Here is a 20,050-nt window from a genome sequence, read left to right as displayed (position 1 = left end):
GGTTTAGAGGTTATTCCTCAGATGGAAAAAAAAATACTCAAACATGCACACGTTTCCATCTGTGGATAAACACAAATTCAAACATGCAAACTAGAAAGTGTTGGCCTTTGAGAATGTGATAAGAGGGCGAACGGAGGGCTACCTGCAGCTTATCCGTCATCGATGGTTGTTGGGCACATAAATCTATTTTTACAAACTATGCTGGCAGGTACAGCGTCCGTGTGCAGGCATGTGTGTGGAGAAAGGTTAAGCGAGGTTAAAAACACCATCAACTCAACTTGGCCCTGACTAATGGCTGGTTTAGAGAGGGACGAGGGGAGTGGAGAGGACGAGGAGAAAGGACAAACACTGGAGGGAGACGGGTGTGGGATTCACCGGGACGAGAGCTGTAGCTAAAAACAGGAGAGGAAAGATTAGAGAAGAAAAAAACTTAAAGTGAGGAGGCATTTGGAAGAGCCTTACACTTCTAAAACTAAGACGAAGGAAAAAACAATTTCTCCAGCAAGAAAATTACTTGCCATTATGATAATATGGCTGTTTGAAGAGATTTTTATTTTTTCATGAGTTATTCAAAGAAATGTAGAGAAAAGTATAACTGTCAAAACAAGAGCCTGAAACTTTCTTTGTGAACCAGAATTGAGACATGAGTCCTCGACTGTAGATTCAGGTTTTTAAAATAAACTTCCCTGCTTTATTTCTTATGTTTCAGTGCAAATGTATCTGCAGAAATGAGATGCTTTGTGGTTAAATAACACTGAATGTGTAAAAAAAAACAAAAAAAAAAACTGGAAGGACTGTCTCATTCTGTGGATCTCATGATAAATCAAAACGATGCTCCTGATCTATTATGGCTTGTGAAACTATTCAGACCCCTGAAAGCTTTAGAGCCGCTGACTTGAATGCTGGTCTGTTTGGTTTCGGGAAAGTCTTTGAGTTGTTTCCGTTTGAGAAGAGTTATTTCCCATTCCTACTTGCTAAAGTCCATAAATAGACACCTTATGCTTTAATTTGCTATATATATTTGTATGCATTTCTTTTACACTTGAGCGATTCTATGGGAATCCGCTATCCTCCGACACGTTTGACATGTCTGTTCACGTGTGTTTGTCCGTCCATTGTATCGGCGTATGAGTGTGAGATGGCGCAGCCAGAGCCATGATGTAGCTACATCTCAGTTCAATTTGTCCCCGACCTCAAATTGAAATTCCATTTTCAGGTGGTAAATTGTCTCCCACTTCGCCCTCTGGCACACAGTGAATTAAAATTCAAATTAGCCTGACCCTGCACCGCTGCTCTCTAGCACCTCTGTGGCTCTCACTCCTCCTCTCCCACCCAATCTCTATCTAGTTCGCTGTTTTCCTCTCTGCCCTCTCATCTCTCCCCCCTATTATCTCCTCCTCCCTGCTCCTCTCATCTCTTATCCTTTCCTTCTTGCTTTCCACTCCTCTTTTTCCTTTTTATCATTTTTTACACCCATATCTGTCTCTACTCATCTCTAGTTTTTTGTTTTCTCCTTAAATCCAGTTTTCTCCCTTTTTTTGTCTTCTCACAAGCAGTTTTCTTTTCGGGTAGTTTACTGAACCTTTTTCTTCTCTCTCTTTGCCATTTTCTTTATAATAGAAGTGTGAGGTAGAGCTGTGATGAAAATTTCGATTAGTTTATATTGGAAAAAGCTTTGGGAATTCTTGTAAAGTGAGACGAGATTGCTTGTGTTGATCCAGACGGCGGCTGCCAGTGACTTTTAACCAAGTTTTGAAAAGTTTTCAATAATTTGAATTTATTATGTTTTGTGTTACGCTTCAAGGTTTTAGAATAATTGAGCAATTTACTGAAAGATTAGTTTTTGCACATTGAATCAAAACCTTAGGACTTGTTGCCTGGAGTGAATTTTCTCTTCCCCTTTGTGCTCAATGTTAAAAGTTTAAAACGAGGTTGCTTCAATCAAAAAGTCTGCGATCAGTTTGCATTTTTGTGAAGTGATGTGAACATATTTAATTTTTTTTTGTCTCAAACCAATCACAAGTATGTCTTGCAGTTTTTGTTGCTCTCTCAAAATGCAATATTACTGACATAAATGTTTTACCAAGGCAATTTTAACTTAATTTAAAAAAGGATTTGATTTCTTGAAATGAAGTCATTTTATAATGATTTTTTTTTTTAATTCCTGAAAGTTGTCTGCCTGTTTCACACCTAATATGTTTCATCTCCATCTCCTGCAGCCCTACCTTTCTGTCATGCTGAACAAAGGCTCTCTTGAGGTCCTAATAAATACCGGCAGTCATAATCAGCGTCACGTCGTCAGACGACCTGACCAAGGAAACCTGAGCGACGGCAGAGAGCATTCGCTACGCATAGAGAGGCTGCCTGGCAGGCGAGTGAACGACATTTTTCTGTCTGTGCTTCCTTCTGATGGCACGCTTTAAGATTTTATGAATGCTTCATCTTATTAATGTCTCCTCTTCACCAGATCCTTTGCAGTCCAGGTGGATGAGGAACCCAAGAGGGAGGCGCCGCTCCCCAATGACCAGCCAATTAGGCTGCAGCGCATCTTCCTCGGTGGTATTCCAGCACATGTGGAGCAGACGTCCAACAGAGTCAATGTCCCATTCCAGGGATGCATATGGAACCTCATGGTCAATTCAGTGTATGTTTTTGTTTTTCCTCAGTTGATGGGTTTAGAAAACTTCAAGCAAACCAAAATGTGTCTCTACAAACTCCACGAGAATGTTCAACCTGGTTATTTGGTAAATAATACAAAATATGAATACAGGAAGCAGTGAGAAGTATGATTCCATCTTAAAAATGGCATTAGACTTTACACAGCCTTGATCGTTGCAAACCCTCATCCATCAATGCAAACCACTCTAGAGTTCATTTGGCAGCGTCCCCAGACCACCTTACACGGTCTCGTTAAGGTTGTTTTGGTCCTCACCTTAGTGCGACTGCTGTGTTTACATCTACATAAAAGAACGGCGCTAATGGAGAGGATGAACCAGAGTTTGTTTCAACTGGACTAAACACCAGGTGTGAAAACATCCCTCGAAGCCATCGTGTAAACACTCTGCTGAATTAAAGACTAGCTAATGACTGCAGGAGATCAATACCGGTATTGCTGCTGTTGGTGATGATGAAAGCCGGCGTTTTGTTCTGCCTGAGCAGCATCATTAGTGTTGTCTTATTAACATATTCATAACTTAAGCAACACTTACTCACCTTTGTTTGTTTCCCTGTTTTACCAGTCAGTGACCTCCCATCATCCCACTGGGAGGTCACTGATGGTGTAACATTTAGTGGTTATTGTCAGTGGTTTCAGCTTCCAACACACTCAAACGAAAAACTTTGTCATTGATAGGAAATGAGGCGGGCGTCTCTCAAAATCTAACAGAGACAAAAGAAATGTCAGTTTTGGAAAGAAGCTGCTTTCGTAAAATTTTTCCAGTCAGAAAAATCATATTGGTGACAATTACAATTTGGTATGAGATATGAATATATACTTTTTGGCTTAGCTTCAGTACACACAGCTTGACTATATTCCTTATGATTACAGTTCCAATGCATATTTATTTACATAAATTGCTGTAGCAAACTTCTGGTCCAGTGTTACCTTGAATCTTGGGTCTGTAAGGCTCCCTTCACACCTGACTGAGACCGGGCCAACAGGCGCCAGGACCTGCATGATTGTTTCAGATCTGAAAAACCTAGTTTCAGTAAGAGTGCCGTCATGGCAGAGTGCTTTTAGTACTCAGAAAATTGCTTTTTTTTATTTATTTTTTTTAATGCAGTTCTCCTGACCATAACACAATGTTTTTACTAGAAGGAGTATCTACACTAGGATGTTTAACAATCTACCTATGCAGTCATTTCAGCCGTACTGTTAGGAAGCAAGCGCCAGCAGGACGTCAATCAACTTGGCAAAAGCTTTTGTGGATCCAGGCGAGGGGAGTTTCTGTTCAGGTTTCTGGAAACATGCACAATAAATCTAATCTGCGCAAGCCTTTGTGTGTGGGTCTCAGCCAAAATTGTGCATATAAAACTTATTATCTGTGTAGTTTTTGTGGATCACTGTGAGCTTATCACACTAAAGTTCAGAGCCCTGAAATTAGTTTTTGAATATCATCCTACAACCGATGTATAATTGTAAATCCTAGTTCACTAAATAACAAAGCAGTAATTTCAAATGGGGGACATTTTTATGCAAAATGACAAAGTGTCAATCTGAAAGGTTTTAGTAACGTTTTTTCAACATTGATTACTCTGTATATATATGATTAAAAGATGACTTTTATATATTCATCTGCTCTAGATGTTGTAGATCTTTTAAGAAAACAGAACTGTTTCACTTACTACTGGACTTCCTCAGATTATTTATTTTTCAAAGGGTGGCGTATATTTTGACAATTTTATTTTGTGGCTGTGAAAATGAATGTTTGACTTTTGTCTTTTACATGTAAGAAAAAATTACTTTCCCCCCCTCACCCCTCAGGCTGCAGGGACAAAGATACTCACTGCTTTCCTGGTGTTTGTGTTGTAGCTTTAAAAAAAATATAAACATTATTGAGGAAATATAACACACATCTCGCATTGTTCTGTTGCTTCCCTGTGCCTCACCTCACCATGCAGCCATCATTTGGCCTGTTTGTCTTTCAGTCTTTCAGATTTCTCCAGGCCCGTTTCCTTTGAAAATGCCGAAATTGGCCAGTGTCCAAACCTTGCTCCGCCTCCGCCTCCTCCTCCCGTACCAGAAAAGGAGGAAACCACGGAGAAGAAGGTGGACTCAAAACCAGTCCGTCCTCCAGTCACCCCGGCTCCTCCCAAACCTCGTCCCGGTCGCCCAGATGTAAGTGGGAGTTCTTACACAATCTGACTAACGGACTTGTAAATTTCACATGGACCACATAATCCATGTATTTACTCATAAGCGCAAGTAGGAAAAAAAAAAAAAAAAGATTCACACGTTTGAAGGAGCAAACAGATGTCCGCCTCCACTATATTATGTAGTTTCGACTGTTGGAGGCATAATTCAAAGAACAAACATGCTCCCATTTCTTTCTGATAAAACACAGCCACGGCCCTCTGTACTACCTTGGAGATTTATCACGCAGCACTTGTACAGCCCATTAACTCTTCTTTATAGTCGCTTTAGCCTTGAGTCACTAAACTCCACCTTTGGCAGCTTGTCAGGCGGTGCAGAGCCATAGTCTTACACTAGGCTAACTGTGCATGTCATTTATGTTTTATGAGTGCACAGGAGCCAAACGTTCTGAACTAACGTTTAGACGCTATGCTAAGAACCTGGCAGTGAGTGGCCTATTAAATACATACTCTTAGCATTGGGACAGATGAGAGCTATTTTACACATTTAATAAATATCTTGCAGTAGCCATCGGTTATCCGTTACCCACTTAGCTGCTAAACTACACCTATTAAAGCACATTGATCATGAAGCCAAGAGCCAAAGAACTGTGCCACCTCAGCTATAACTCTGTAGTTTGTTGCTTTATGGGCTCCAAGTTGCTTTTATGATAAAGACTGCAGAATGTGATAAGGCATAGGTCTGCCAGATAAACGGGGCTAACTGCCTTCAATGAACTTCACTTTGCTGGGAACTATAGAAAAATGGAGATTTTAAGACTTCAGTGATTGGTCATTATTCCAGTGTAAATGAATAAAATGTATTTAGCACGAGTTATACCAACCATTTAAAGGGTTTTACACTAGAGCGGCTTCCGCCCATTAGTACACACATTCACGCAGATTGGTGGGCAACTTGGGCTCAGATTCTTTGCCCAGGGTCACATCGGCGTGTGGGAGGAGATGATGAATCAAATCCACCATTTTTAGATTGCTAAACAACTGCTCTTCTTCCTGAGTCACAGATTCACAGAGCATTACAGTATGAACTCTATGAAGTTAATTTGAGTTCGACTGTGGGGCTCTGTTCAGCAGATGCAGATGGAGGGACTTTGAATGCATTTTGTTCTGGTTCAAATATTTCTTTAACACTGTTGGGACATCTCCAAATATGAACGGCTTCAAAAATCCCAGTTCTGACCATCACCTGGCTTCAGGATTTGTTGCTTAATCATTCATTTTAAATCGCAAATCATGTTCTGTAAATATCCTGCATTATTACAACACAGTGATGTTTGCCAATATTAGAACAAGTCTCAAGTAAATTGGAAAAACAATTTAAATGTATAGGTTTATTTTAGACTTTTTGTGACCAAAAAGATGTTTTGTCTTCTAAACTGACGAAACTGTTTTATTTTTATACAGTGAATTCCACAAATAGAGCTAAAATAGAGCCACACACACAGTACCCTTAAGGGAAGTTTAAAGCTACAACTTCAGGCATAGGAAGATGTATTGTTGATGCATCTTGTAATAAAAGAAGCTTTGATAAACCAGACATTTCCTTTTATTCCAGAGAACGTTACAGTTGCACTGAAATGCATCACTTATGAAATATGACAGTTTTATTTTCAGTTGGCTGCAAACAAAGTTTAATTTCCTTGAATGTTAAGAAAGTCACAGCAAAGGGAAAGCCTTTGCAGCGATGTGATTTATCCTGATGACATCACTGCTTCGTTGCTCTTTGTGCTTCTCTGCTTAATCTTTGCGGCCGTTGTTAAACTCTTCCTTCCTGCTCTTGCGCTGCTGACCTTCAGGAGGCCACGCCCCCTGCCCCAGCTGCTGCCACACCCACCCCGCCTGCTGCTGTAGCGCCACCTACTGCTAAACCGGATCCTGGCTTAGACATGGTATACACTCACTCACAGACTGATGTCTCTTTAAATCAGTACTTTTTGAGAAAACACACACTTGAACTAAACATCAGTCTGTAAAGTTTTCTGTGTCTGCCCTCTAGCCTCTTTTCAGGACAAACTGATGATGAAGAGAAAAGTAATTCAGGCCACATAACAGTTTTTTATGGTTTCCAGCATTTACTATACGATTTTTTAAAGTTCCCGGACGTTGTACAGTTTCTCTTTCAGGTTTTTACTTTAAAGGCTTAAGCAATGAATTGAGCTGTTATACTTTAGTACAACTAGTTTATGAGTTCAAATGTTTTCCAAAATGCATACATTTAAAAAAAAAAAGGTCAGCCATACTTTTAATTTATGATAGAATCAAATCCCCTTTAAAAGCTGTAGTAGGTAACTTTTATAAAAATATTGTTTTCATATTTGTTAAAACTGATATTACACAAGAGATAATATGTGGTTCTACTGCCATCTGCAGAAAAATCAACCAACCAATCAGTGAGGACGAGGGTCTTAAAACTGTCAATCATGCTTGTATGTGCTGCTCACACCCTCCCCTTTTCTCTCTGCTGCGCTACAGTTTGTCCCCCACACCGGATTAGCCATTAGCACAGCTGCAGCAAATCAACAATAAGCTTTTACGCACCATGGAGAAGGAACGTGTTTATCAAGTCTGTAAAGACCATTATTTACCTTTTTGGAAGAGGTTATTATGCAAAATGTACCCTTTTTTAGCTTTATACCATGTTTTACACATACAGTGTTTCTTTGACTCATTGATGCTTATTTGTAAAAGCCTTCGACCTCCCATGTCAGCCTGCTCCTGCAGAGCTCTGCCGCGGAGCTGCAGTCCACAGCTGAGCTCGTCTCCCACAGATTAGCAAACACCTGGAGGAACTACACATCTAAACTGAAACGCTCCTACACAGTTGTAAACAGAATGGATGGATGGCCTGGAGAAGCATTGTTATGATGACGCGCTGAGGGGAGCGTGACATATTTCCCTTTTACCCTTTGACCAATTCAGATACGGCTGATATGCAGTCAAATTTCTTTTATGTTTGACATATACAGCATTTCTATAACAACTGGCAGTAACAGTTACTTGATTGTGCTATAAAATGGCACTATGGGCCTGGAAAACCCATAATAGCACCCTTTAAAAAATAATAGATCAAAATCTTTTAATCTAACGAGTTGCTTAAAAATCCAATTGAAAATACTTGCAGACTTTTGTTTGCCTTAATATAGGGAGGCTTCTATTCAGTCGTCTCCTCTGAATCTTGCTATACGTCGGACACTGGCGTCCTCATGACTGTTAAGGGGTTAAAGCCTTTACACACTCAAGCATCCATGTAATTCTAATTAAATTAATTATTAATTCCTCCAGATTTCTGATTCCATTGGTGTGACCTCAAACGAAAGTCTATAATGGAAAACTGCCTTCCTATTGTTACTTTAATGGAAAGACGCAGAAGGGACGAGAAGGAAGGATGAAAGAGGGTATAAGGCAGAAGACAGAATAAGGTTCAGCCTTGGAGGAAGGGATAAAAAGAGGGAGAGTCTTTCTGAACAGAACACTCCTCGTCCTTTGTTGGCTTAATGGAAAGACGGCAAAGAGCCCAGAGAAGAATTGAAGGAAAAGGTTTCTGAACATGTGACGTCTCTTTTTTTTTGTTAGATAGGGGAAGCATAAGAAAGGAAAAGGAGAGGGAGGTTGAGGAGGCGGAGTAGTGTATACGAGGACAGAATGAGATAAGAGGTGAGTGTCGGCTGTAACAAAGCAAGGTCACAAACTGGGAATGTCTTCACTTGAAAGAACAAGAGCGGTGGCGATTGAGACACATACTGCTGTCTCAGATTCCCCTTTTTATATTAACTTTGTTTCATACTTATAAAGAGTGGATGAAGGATCCACTGACTGTGTGGAGAGTTGTTTACAACTGTCTTTAGTACATTTTGCCAGAAAGTTAAATTAATTGCATCAGGCAGCCAGCACAAAAGCTGCTTAGTTGTGAACATGAAGAAAATAGGCAAGGATGTGTATTTAGTCCAATTTGCTCTGATCCCTGAAAATAAAATCCAGAGCAACCAAATGTCTTCAATAGTTACCTGAACAGACGCCAACTATGCATCGTTTCATTTGTGTAAGTACGGATGATCAGCGGACGTTTCAGATGTTTGATTTTGACATTTCAGGAATAACGTTCACAGCAAAGCAACATCCTCACAGAGGACTGTTCAACCTGCCATCTGAAAATGTGAAATAGCTGCAAATTTCCTAAGATCTATCCATCCATTTCAATTTTCAGGTCAGGAAGAGAAGGATTAATCAGATAATTAGTATAATGGCTAAAGGCAACTCTGGAGGAGCTGCAGGTACATATAGCTCAAGTGGAACAGCCTGTTACTGTTTAACTATTTAAAACTCTCCCTTCATGGACCAATTTCAAGAAGAAATCCATTGTTAAAACTCCAAAGAAATCTTGTTTGCGATATGTCACAAGCCATGAACAAAGGTGTAAACACTTCAAGGAGGTTATTTACCCTAAAGATCCACAGCTGGGGAAGGACAGCAAAGTATTGTCAGTAGAGCTGAAGGCACACCACAGTTTTTTGTGATAACAAAAAAAGAAATCCTAGTAAAGTATTAGATAGTGACGATTTTAAATTTTTACCAGTAAAGAAAAACAGAAGCTACCCTGAAAGAAAAGAAAAACAAGTGAGCACAGAGAGGAAGCAGCTGGTACTTAACAGAAAGGAGAAATTGAGTAACAGAAGCGAAATGGGAAGATTTCTGGTGAATATAAGGATGTGAACATGAAAGCAAGAATATGGAAATGGATAACAGTCACAGAGAAGAAGTGGGCAGAAAGTGAAAATGAGAGGAGAGAAATAACACTGGGGTAATGGTGGAGGAGGACCTGCTCAGGAAGAATATGACAGCATATGAAGTGGAGACAGTAAAGGATTCAGCAAAACAAGGGAGTCCGTGTATAAGGTTCTGAATTACAGTAGAAATGGAAAATGTATGCTTTAGCATTAGGAGAAAGTAAAGAGTGGTCACACTGCAAACTTTGTCAGAGGAACTAAAGAAAAGCAACAGTCAAAGTAAAAAAGAAAGGTAAAGTTTTTGGGGGGAAAAAAGCCAGACATGACTAAACTGTAATTTTTAAAATACTTAGAAAAGGGAAAATAAACCTTGGTATTAGACAAAAGACCAATTATGGGAAGAGAATGCTTTAAAAAATAACAACTTTAAAGATACAAAGAAAAATGGTAGAAGTTAAATTTTGCTCCAGAGAGAAAATTTTAATTAAAGTTCAAAAGTGGTGACAGTTCCAGACAAAATAGAAATTTCAAACCAGATTGAACAAATGAGACGTAGAGAGCCTAAAAGGAAGTGGAACAAGGAGGATTAGAAAGTTACAACAATGACACCTTGTGGATAAAAGTGGAACTGCAATCTGGGAGTAAAAAAAAAAAAGGCAACTAAACTGCTGAACAAATATTTTTTAAATAAGTGTTTCTGTTAAGGAAACAAGAAAATTCATTAGAAAACCAAATTTACATGATGAAAAAAAAAAGTAAGTTCATTGTTACTATTCAGGGTGCCAATTGTAATGTGATGCTCAGGATGATTACTTTTATTTGAGTTATTGTATTTATAATAAGCAATTATAAGTCTATAATATGAACTCAGACATAAGTCAGTAACTATTTGTAGTTGTATAAAAAGCAGCTCTATAATCCACAGTGACCTACCAATGACTCATTTGCTCCCATATCAGAAGCAGGGACCCAATTAGAGTGATTGGCAAGTGTTGAACCCGGGTGTTAAGGCTCCTGTTGACAGGAGGAAATGGGAGCAGTGTTGTGAGACCCAGTCAGTGGAGCTGACATGTTGTGTCCAATCTCCAGGACTCGTGTGCATCAGCTGTGGCCCCGACGTCTCTTGAAAAGGCATATCAGTTTGGACTGACCAGAAACAGTCACATGACCTTCGCCTTTGATGACACCAAAGTCAGAGAGAGGCAAGTCTTTAATTTCAGTGTCTTGTATTTGATTTCCTGTCGGCAGTCTTTTACTGCTCCAACATGACGGGAAACGGTGTGGCTCGTTATGTAGGTGGTAAATCACACAGAACTGTGTGCTGGTTCAACTTTCCCACAGCACCTGGAGAACCCTAGTGGTCAAATGCAGCATGTGCAACATGACAACCCCAGTGAGTGAGCGATACTTTTGACAGGATGAGATTCCCATTCCCAGAAGAAGTGAACGAGCTGACTGATCTATACATTGACACCAGTCCTTGTGCTGGTGCGCATTTATGGTGGAAAAAGGAAAAATACAAACATGCTATCTAAAGGCAAATAATAGCTTATATATTTTTTATAATATGAATCTGGGAAATTGGAAATTGCATCTGCTTTAGTGTCAAACTTGTTACTTTTATCTTTTGCAAATGTGCAACTTGCCTAGTATAAGGCAGCCTTTTGAACTTTGTTTTTAGTTTCATTACAGCCACAAACTTCACTCTGTTGGGACTTCATATGACAGACCCACAGATGTGAAAATACAGAAAGTGTAAAGGTTTTCAAAATGTAGTATTTTACTAATAAAAATCTAAGTGGCAGGCACTCATATTTTTTAGTAGAAGACATGTTGAAAACATAATTCCCAAAAACAATGCAAAAATCTTTTAAATGTAAAGTAACCAATAAAATACCACAATTTAAGTGATCAAATACACAGTTTTCATATAGTCTTACATTCAGATATCTAAACATATTATTATAAATCATATTTTGGCTGCAAAGTCACAAGGGTGCTTTAAACTGTGCCAAAATCTGCAAATATAAAATCTTTTCCCCCAAGAATTACAGTATTAACATATCACAATTTCCTGCAGTTTTTACATTTTCAAAAGAATTGTATTCAAAACGAATAAAACATTTACATAACTGGTTGCTAACATGACTATGCTCTGATCTAAACGGGGATATTCCTGAATATTGTAGATGTGCCCCTGCTCCAATGCAGATTTAGATTCAGAAAACTATTAATCCTAAAAAGCAATTCAATTAAAGTTGGGCCCATTCATTACAGGAAATAAATTCTACACAGCTGAATTAATGGCTGAATAACATCCTCGGAGTATGATCAAATTCTGCAGGGGCCTGGTAATGAACCATTGATTATATTCAGGTGTGTTGAACCAGGGGAAGATCTAAATGGCTGGAGTTGAACACCATTGAGCTACAACATTTCATTGCACCTTTGGGGTTATTATCCAGCATTAGCCTGTTCTTGGTTTCATCCACTGAACAGTTTTCTTAGTTTAGTTTGTGGAAAAAAATCAGATCTTTTTTTTTTTTTTATCATTCTTCAAAACTGTAATGTTCTTCATTGATCTATTATCAGTATGAGAAATTGTTTGAAGTACATTGGCAAGATTTATATAAAACTACATATTTTTACTCTGTGAGGCTATAAAACAAACAAGTTAAAATTATAGAAACATTTCTGCATCTTCACAGTTGGATGGGTAATTTTTATTTTATTTTATTATCATAAAATCAGTAACTGTTTCATGCTTACTGTAGTTTAAACTAATGAAGGATAAACAGTTTGAGCAAAGGCATAGAACACCATCAGACAGATTCTACCACCATCTCTCTGATCTACTGGATCCATTTTAATCCTTCACAATCTGCTACAATCCCACCACCCATCCCTACTTTACGATACAAAATGGAAACGTATTGAAATTACAAACTGTGTGGAAATAATTTTTTTCAGTAAGTGAGCCACTCCAATGTACAAAAATATTTTTATTATGACTGCTAAGGTGCATCTTGAAAAACAATCTGCATGCCTGTTTGTCTCAGGTTGATTTTGGAGTTCGAGTTGAGGACCAAGGAGCTTTCTGGTCTTGTGCTCTACATGGCAAGAATAAACCATGCAGATTTTGTTTCTATACAGGTATGGCTGCTTTGTACTCTCATAAATGCTCATTTGATTCCTCATTGACTCAATCAGAACAGTCCTAATTGCACTGACAACATAATCAATCACCCTTTCAATGTTAGACATTAGACATCTCTTATGTCTACTAACTTTATCAATCTCTGCTTATAGATCAAGGAAGGACAAGCCTGTCTTGGATTTGATCTTGGTCATGGAAACATCTCTGACTGTGTTCCTTTCTCTATTAATGATGGTAACTGGCACAAGGTAAAAGCCCTGCTTTATTACTATTATAATAGATTGCTGTAAAATCTAAGAACTGAAAATCCTGGAGTGAGGTTTCTCAGCCTTTCCCAGAATACAGGAAAAACAATTTCAACTTGGATATACATCTAATGTAGTTTAAATATTTAATATCAATTTCTGTAATGCATTCCCATAAATGTAATATAACCAGATGCTCTTATTAGCCGTATAAAGTTGTTTCAATGCGTCTTTGCACTTTTAAAAGACTTTATCCTAACGGTTTTAAATCTGAATTTGGGAACTATACAGAACGTCTGATTTACATCTGACTTCTCCCTGAAACTGTCCTGTCAGATCCGTGTGCAGCGCACCAAGCAGAGAGGTGTGCTAGTAGTTGAGGGTCGATACATGAAACAGATGTTCAGTCCAAAAACGGTAAGCAGTCTTTCACAGAAGAAAGGTAGATACACATTACTGCATGAAATCAAGCCATCTTAATACAATTAATGATTTCCTTTTTACCAGGCGGACCTTTTAGATGTGGTTGGAAAGGTGTATGTTGGTGGATTACCGCAGAACTACACCACCAAGAGAATCGGCCCAGTAAGGACTTACTGTTTATACAACAGAGAAATAAGTGCAATTCAGGAAAAACACTCTTAAATTTTCTATCCTCAGATTCTCTATAGCATCAATGGATGCATCCGTAACTTTACGATGGGTGGAAGTCCAGTGAGCACCAAGTCAGCTGTAACCGGTATGGACTAATGCATATTTTTCTTCATACACTTTATCTATGAATTTGTGAAACTGTTGCTTTATTAAACAGATTTCACGGCTTCCTCCCTTTGCAGGTCGTACTGAAGTGGTTAGTGAGGACTTTAAACTGGACATGGCTGCACCGACCTCCAGTTACATGGTTGGAAGGTGTTTCGTATCAACGGAAACGGGAACCTATTTTGACGGCACTGGCTATCTGAAAGCTGGTGAGTTCACTCAGGTTGCTTCAATAAAACTTAGTCATTAAGTTGCTGGATTGAAACAGTTCATCTGGTTTATTAAAAAAAAAAAAAAACACACACATATAATGGAAGTTATTTCTTTCCATTCAGTTTCCTCCTATCGGGTGGGTCTGGATGTGTCGATTGCATTCGAGTTTCGAACCAGCAAGACCAGCGGAGTCCTTTTGGCAGTCAGTAACCAAGCCAATGATGGACTCGGTTTGGAGATCGTCGATGGCAAGGTAGTGTCAAGATCCTGTAAAACGCAGATTAAATTATGTTTTCTTTGAATACATGTAAAGAAGATTTAAAAGCTGTGAAATAAATGCTAGCCAGAAAAACCTAATAACAGATTTATACTTTGACAATGTGTATTCATCGGACCCGCTGTCAGGCTCCAACCACTCTTACTTCTTCACTTTAACGTAAAATCACACATGCCAACAATTTCTGTATGCGAAAGACTACAGCTGACTGATATTTTAACATGGCAACCATCTCAGACAGAAATATACGGATTTCGGCTGCTGAAATTTATACTAACCTTCCCGATTCCCCAATTCCCCTTTCGTTTAGCTCCTTTTCCATGTCGACAACGGAGCTGGCCGAATCACTGCAAAGCATGTGCCTGAAGGCAGGAGCTTCTGTGATGGCCAGTGGCACAACATCACTGCCAACAAGCTTCGCCACCGGCTGGAGCTGGTGGTGGATGGAGTAAAGAGCCAAGCGCAGTCTCCCAACGCTCGCTCCAACACCTGTGATACCAATGATCCCATCTATGTTGGAGGATATCCTGGTATGGCAGCTTCCTAAAAGCAACTCAGTAAAGATGCCAACATTTCTAATGTACTTAACTTACCTGAACACATTCTCCCTAGCTGGAGTTCGCCAGGCAGCTCTTTCCACCCGCTCATCCTTCAGAGGTTGTATGAAGAACCTGAAGATCACTAAGGCATCCAAGACCATGGATGTGCAGTTCAACAAGGCCCTGGAGATTAAAGGAGTCCAGCCACTGTCCTGTCCTGCCAGAGCTGCCCAACACTACCCTAATCCTATAAACTAGTTTCAACAATGAAAGGGAAACGCAGTCTGAACAGCCCCGCTTCAAAAAAGATCTGCAGCCAACTTCAAAGAACCAAAAGCTGTTCAACCTCCAATAGATCTATAATTATGTTTTAAGTCCCACAAGCATTTATCCTATGCATCATTTCTATTGGCATCAGGATCCTTGTTACAATTTGCAGTATTAGGGGTGAAAATCCACACTTTGAAATACGCCATGTTGCTTAGTCAGATTATATGAATGTTTTGCGTCTCTTTACTTGAACTGTTATTTGCATATCAGTATTTGATTCCTCATACAAACAGAACTTCTAAAGATTGATCATGGATGAGTTTTTCATCATAATAATGACGCAAGACATCCATATGGTGAGATTAGAAAATATGTAAGTTAACTGGAACTTAGTTGCTTGGATTTCATGGCTATAGAAAAAAATTGAGTGCTTCCCAGAAAACATTTTTCCACAAAATCTTTGATTGTTCCTGTCTGTGAAAGAAAAAACATGCATGGCTTTAAGAATGTTTTACCAATAAAATCAGAAAACTTGGGTTTGTTAACTTTAAATAAAGGAGTGCCACTAATCGCCTTCCGAAATAACTTATTCTTAAAACTCTAGTGTGTAATTTAATTACAAAGTAGAAGTCATATATGAAAAAGCGTCATGAAAACCAAGAAACACAGCGACAGAGACGAGAAGATTATAAATGAAAACTGTGTTTAGTCTGAAAAAGAAAAGTGCGACTCAAATGCAAACCTAGACGGGCAAAGAGAGAAACAATCAGAAGCTATAAGAGGCCTCAGGTAACTTCATGCCACAATTCAGGTCTTTACTGAAGAGTATACTCTTCAGTAAACTGCTTGGAGACAGCAAGCATAAAATTGGTGGCGGTGTTAAAGTCCTAAACCTGTGGGAGGCTGCAAAAGAACTGACTCAACAAATGGTCTACCTCAATGTCCTAGTCAACATTGAGATCCAAATCAATGGCAAGATTCAAAACTTGTAGTTCATTGATAATATATATAATGATTGGGATTGAGCCATTTTGCAAAGAATGGAGCAAAGCATTCAGTGCCTAGATGTGCAAAGTCAGCTGTTGCAAATCAGTGTTTATACAGAGATTTGTCAGGCTTTCACAGAAATGCCTAAAAAAACAGCTAGATATCTGCAACTCTAACTTGACAAAATGTGCAAAAGCAGTATGTACTCCTTTTATAAGACAGTACATATAAAAAGTATGGGAATTTCTATACTAGTTAGCCAATCAATAGTTGGTGTGACCAAGCCTCACCTGCTATGTGTGTGGAAATTGCTCAGTCTCCATCCAACTTGTTTCCCACTCATGGGAGGCCTGGACAGAGTGAGAGTCCGTCTACCTGAACAGGATGAAGCAGATTTACTGATTCACAGAAAAACAGTCAGACCTCCAACAGCCTTGTGTTAAAAATGATCGACTCGTCACCTATATACAGGTGATAACATTAAATGACATTTAATATTCCTAAATCTTGCATAACATTGAAGTTGCAATTTTTACATTCGTTACCCTAGTAACAAAAAACCTTGACTTTTACCTGCACTTGCAGGTCAAATGCAGCAGAGGGCAGTATGTACCTTCTGCAAAAGCAAAGCATAGACTATAGTCGAAAACCAAACACTTACCGCTATATTTACATGGATACTCCAATGAATTAGTATCTGGAACAATTAAAGAAGGTTTCAAAATCCATCTTCATTGTGCATTCCTGTTTATTATCATGGTCCTCTTTACATCGGATGAAAAGATGGTAAGACATCAGCCCACAGATTTTCACTGCGGCTGCTCGAAGTGGAATGTTTAGAAGACAGAAGAAAGCATACAATCTATCCACAGAACTGGTTTACAGTAACACGGCTGTTTGAGCTTCTGGAATGCTTTTAATCTGACAAGTAAGCACTGATGCACCTGTGAATGAATAGATGTGTGGTTTCAATACTGGGCTTTTAGTACACATCTGTATTAAAAGTGTGCAAAGTTTAATTATGCAAGGAATAGAACTTTTCAAGGTGTAGGTAAGCATTTTCATTCCTCAGCTTCTATGAAACCTTCAGACAGTTTGAACCATGAGTCGTCAGTCACTGCTCAACTAGGCCAGATAATTGGAAAAATTAAGATTCCTCAATAATGCCAATAAAATATTCTTTTGGGTGTGTAAGAAAATTACAAAATACCTTAAACCCTTAACTAGGGCATTTAATTTTTGATTTTTTGTTAATTTAAGACCTCACTGCACTGCCTGGGTTCACGCTGCATCGACTGGTATGGGAAACATTTTACTCCATGAAAGGTGAGTAGGTGGAAAAGTTGTCAAAAGTCTAAAAACACTAGAGGGGGGAAAAAAAGGCAAAGTCTTTTGACTTTCATCCATTAAAACCTCTGTGTCCAGTTCACTTAACATAAGGAGGAATGTTTTGGGTTTTAATTGGTCATTTGAACTGTTCAGGACTGAAGGATTACAGGACACAACTTCAGTGAAGAACTAGATGCACAGGTTAGGAAGAGATTTAATCCACACAAAATCAAAGTTATAGGCTCAAATAAGCATCTACATACACCACCAACAGGCTTCTGTCATATCTCTGACTGATTTTTAATCACTACTTCCAGAATTGGTAGAACTCATAGAAACAGGTTAATTTCCCAGCACATCTGTACACCGAGTCTGCAAAGTTTGCTCATCACAACTGTTTTGGTGTGCCTTTTGGGATAGTTTGTGGATTATACTTACAAGTCTGTGCACAGAAACCAACAAATTCAAATGAACTCTGCCATGAGGAGCAGTCAAATATCCAGGCAGAAATTTGCCTGACATTTCAAACTTGCTGTTGGACATAAAACCAACAGCATGGGTGGGACTGTATGCTTAATGTAAGCCTGCATGTATATTTTTGATACTGCGTGGATTAAAAAAAATAGAACCAGTTCAATTTACGAACGTGAGTCTTTTAAATATATACTTACCGTTTGATGCATCATTCCATCCCTTGAAAAAATAAATCCTTAAAAGCCAGAAATGTGTCACTTATGGGAGAATGAGAAGATTTAAACTGCTGACTGAAACTGCATGCAGATTAACTCAGTGCATAATCTGGTCCTGCTTTACAGTCAGCCATGTATATGCTGCTGCAGCAGCATACAGTATATAGAAGGGATGGACATCAAGGAGAAATACTGCTTCATATAACTGGTAATTAGTTTTGTTATAATGAATCTCTCTACTTGGTATCAGAGGGTAAAAACAACAGCTGCTAGTTAAAAAAGGGTCCACCCTAAGTATATTACAAAATGCATTTTTACGACCAACATGGAGGCAATTATGATTCTTAAAACCGTTAAAATAATGGCAACCAGTATTGGCGTGTCCTTTGCTTAAATTAGGAGCAGGACGCATTTTGAAATTTCTACTTTTTGTTCCATAGTCGAGGAAACGATCACTAAAGTTTTTCAGCGTTTAGTAGCATGTTGATGCACTACTATACCGGTCGTCGTTTTCAAGTGTTGATTACTGTAAACCCGTCATTCCACTTTCCCTTTTTATATCCTAGTGAGATAAAACACCAAGCTACAGCGAAAATCTAAGTCTCGTTTCGACATCAGTCAAAGCATTTGAGCATTCCACGTAAATATCACTGACAGGTACAGCATTAACCTCTTCAGCTACCATGATAAAATGAGTGTAGTCAGAGAAAAATCGCAGAGTCTTGTTCGACACAAGCTTCTGAACAGAAACCTCCAAAGCAGAGTCGCTGTAAATCGTCTATATATCATAACAGCACCTCCCTTTGTGCCAGATCTGGTGACTTATTGCATGCTGCTGGGTCCTCTTCCCTTTATCCGAGGTGCCGTCCAGATATGTTGGGTTTCCATTTCAGCAGTTCCAGGCTTGTTTGGCACCTTCACTAGCCTCCCGATGCTACACGCACAAGTGTCCTGTTCTTAAAGCTCTAAACTGTAAGCGTCTGCTTTGGGTACGATTCCTCCTACTCCGAATCCAGACCTTGTCAGGATGACTGCATGAGGCCTGTGAGTCGTTTTCCTGTCAGCGATTTTCCCTGGATACAGAGGGACAGGAAGAGAGAGACGCAGTGCCGTATAAACTATTTGACACAGATTCCCACTGTTTGTTTTTTTTGTTTTTATGTATCAGACATGAGGTGATGACGATAGATCGTCTCGACAAAATGGAAGTAAACAAAAAGTTTTGATGCAAGGTAAAAGGAATAATTATACTGTGAACTAATTTAATGAAAAACAGAATCGATTGTTGCAAAAATATTTAGATTTATTATATCACTATAAACACTTAAATTGAAAGAAATAATCCCTTTATTTATAATTACTAAATCAAAACGTCTTCAGGTAAAAATCCATTGTGTTGCCTCCTTTGTTTTAAATATCAGCAAATATGATAAATGCATTTATCTGCTGAATGTTTTACTATGGAACATCAAAACCCTCCTCCATTATAGTTTACACATAAATACATCATCTACCTCTCACTGAAAGCTACAGCAGCAGTGGACAGTTCAACTTGTTGTGGTTTGTTTTTAATTTTCAGGAGAGGCAATAAGTCTCTTACCACACTGCGAGTGAACTTCTCCAGGGAGGTGCGTCGTCCCTGCTCCGTTTCAGGCTACCGGGTCATAGGAAGCAGGAAAAGAAAATAATCTGTGAAGTTATACTTTTCATTTAATAAAGCCAAAAACTCACCAGGTAATTAAAATTGTAAAATGAAAACCAAAAACATATATGATGCGTCAGTTTTAAATATCTAGTGGGTGAGAATGTTGCTCAAGCTCAGAGCGGATGGAGCATCTATACGATTGTCATGTGAGGCTGTTGCACTTTACACATGGACCTAAACCAATCCAGTTCTGGCTGCTCCTTTTACATCTCCTTAGAATGTTTTCTTTCATTATTTCCTTGTATGTGGCTATATTTTGCTTCCCTGTACTTGCTGAAGAAAAA

The 20,050-nt window shown here is 38.8% G+C and overlaps 2 protein-coding genes across 8 annotated transcripts in view; one reads left to right on the top strand and one right to left on the bottom strand.

Moving 5' to 3' along the window:
• lama2 (laminin, alpha 2) overlaps positions 1-17,414 on the top strand; it is a 149,835-nt gene extending 132,421 nt beyond the window's left edge. For 6 of the 7 annotated variants that reach the window (XM_016668171.1, XM_007542962.2, XM_016668150.1 and 3 more), the window contains 14 exons: positions 2,220-2,371; positions 2,468-2,644; positions 4,648-4,837; positions 6,669-6,761; positions 10,686-10,798; positions 12,656-12,749; positions 12,906-13,001; positions 13,335-13,415; positions 13,506-13,583; positions 13,659-13,737; positions 13,835-13,966; positions 14,093-14,223; positions 14,558-14,777; positions 14,860-17,414. In XM_016668171.1, coding sequence (XP_016523657.1) covers positions 2,220-2,371; positions 2,468-2,644; positions 4,648-4,837; positions 6,669-6,761; positions 10,686-10,798; positions 12,656-12,749; positions 12,906-13,001; positions 13,335-13,415; positions 13,506-13,583; positions 13,659-13,737; positions 13,835-13,966; positions 14,093-14,223; positions 14,558-14,777; positions 14,860-15,044 — 1,821 coding nt within the window. In that variant the 3' untranslated portion in view covers positions 15,045-17,414. The remainder of the gene's footprint in view (positions 1-2,219; positions 2,372-2,467; positions 2,645-4,647; positions 4,838-6,668; positions 6,762-10,685; positions 10,799-12,655; positions 12,750-12,905; positions 13,002-13,334; positions 13,416-13,505; positions 13,584-13,658; positions 13,738-13,834; positions 13,967-14,092; positions 14,224-14,557; positions 14,778-14,859) is intronic. The other variant, XM_016668157.1, reaches the window with a different exon arrangement.
• Positions 16,777-20,050, bottom strand: part of LOC103131172 (regulator of G-protein signaling 6-like) — a 65,443-nt gene continuing 62,169 nt past the window's right edge. Inside the window, exons 16-17 of the mRNA XM_007542785.2 lie at positions 19,662-19,715; positions 16,777-19,134 (exon numbers count right to left, since the gene is read on the bottom strand). Of these exons, the coding sequence (XP_007542847.1) occupies positions 19,084-19,134; positions 19,662-19,715 (105 nt within the window). The 3' untranslated portion in view covers positions 16,777-19,083. The remainder of the gene's footprint in view (positions 19,135-19,661; positions 19,716-20,050) is intronic.

This window comes from Poecilia formosa, unplaced genomic scaffold (assembly GCF_000485575.1).
Source record: "Poecilia formosa unplaced genomic scaffold, Poecilia_formosa-5.1.2 Scaffold1, whole genome shotgun sequence".
Lineage (NCBI taxonomy): Eukaryota > Metazoa > Chordata > Actinopteri > Cyprinodontiformes > Poeciliidae > Poecilia > Poecilia formosa.
This window is presented reverse-complemented; position numbering and strand designations above follow the sequence as displayed.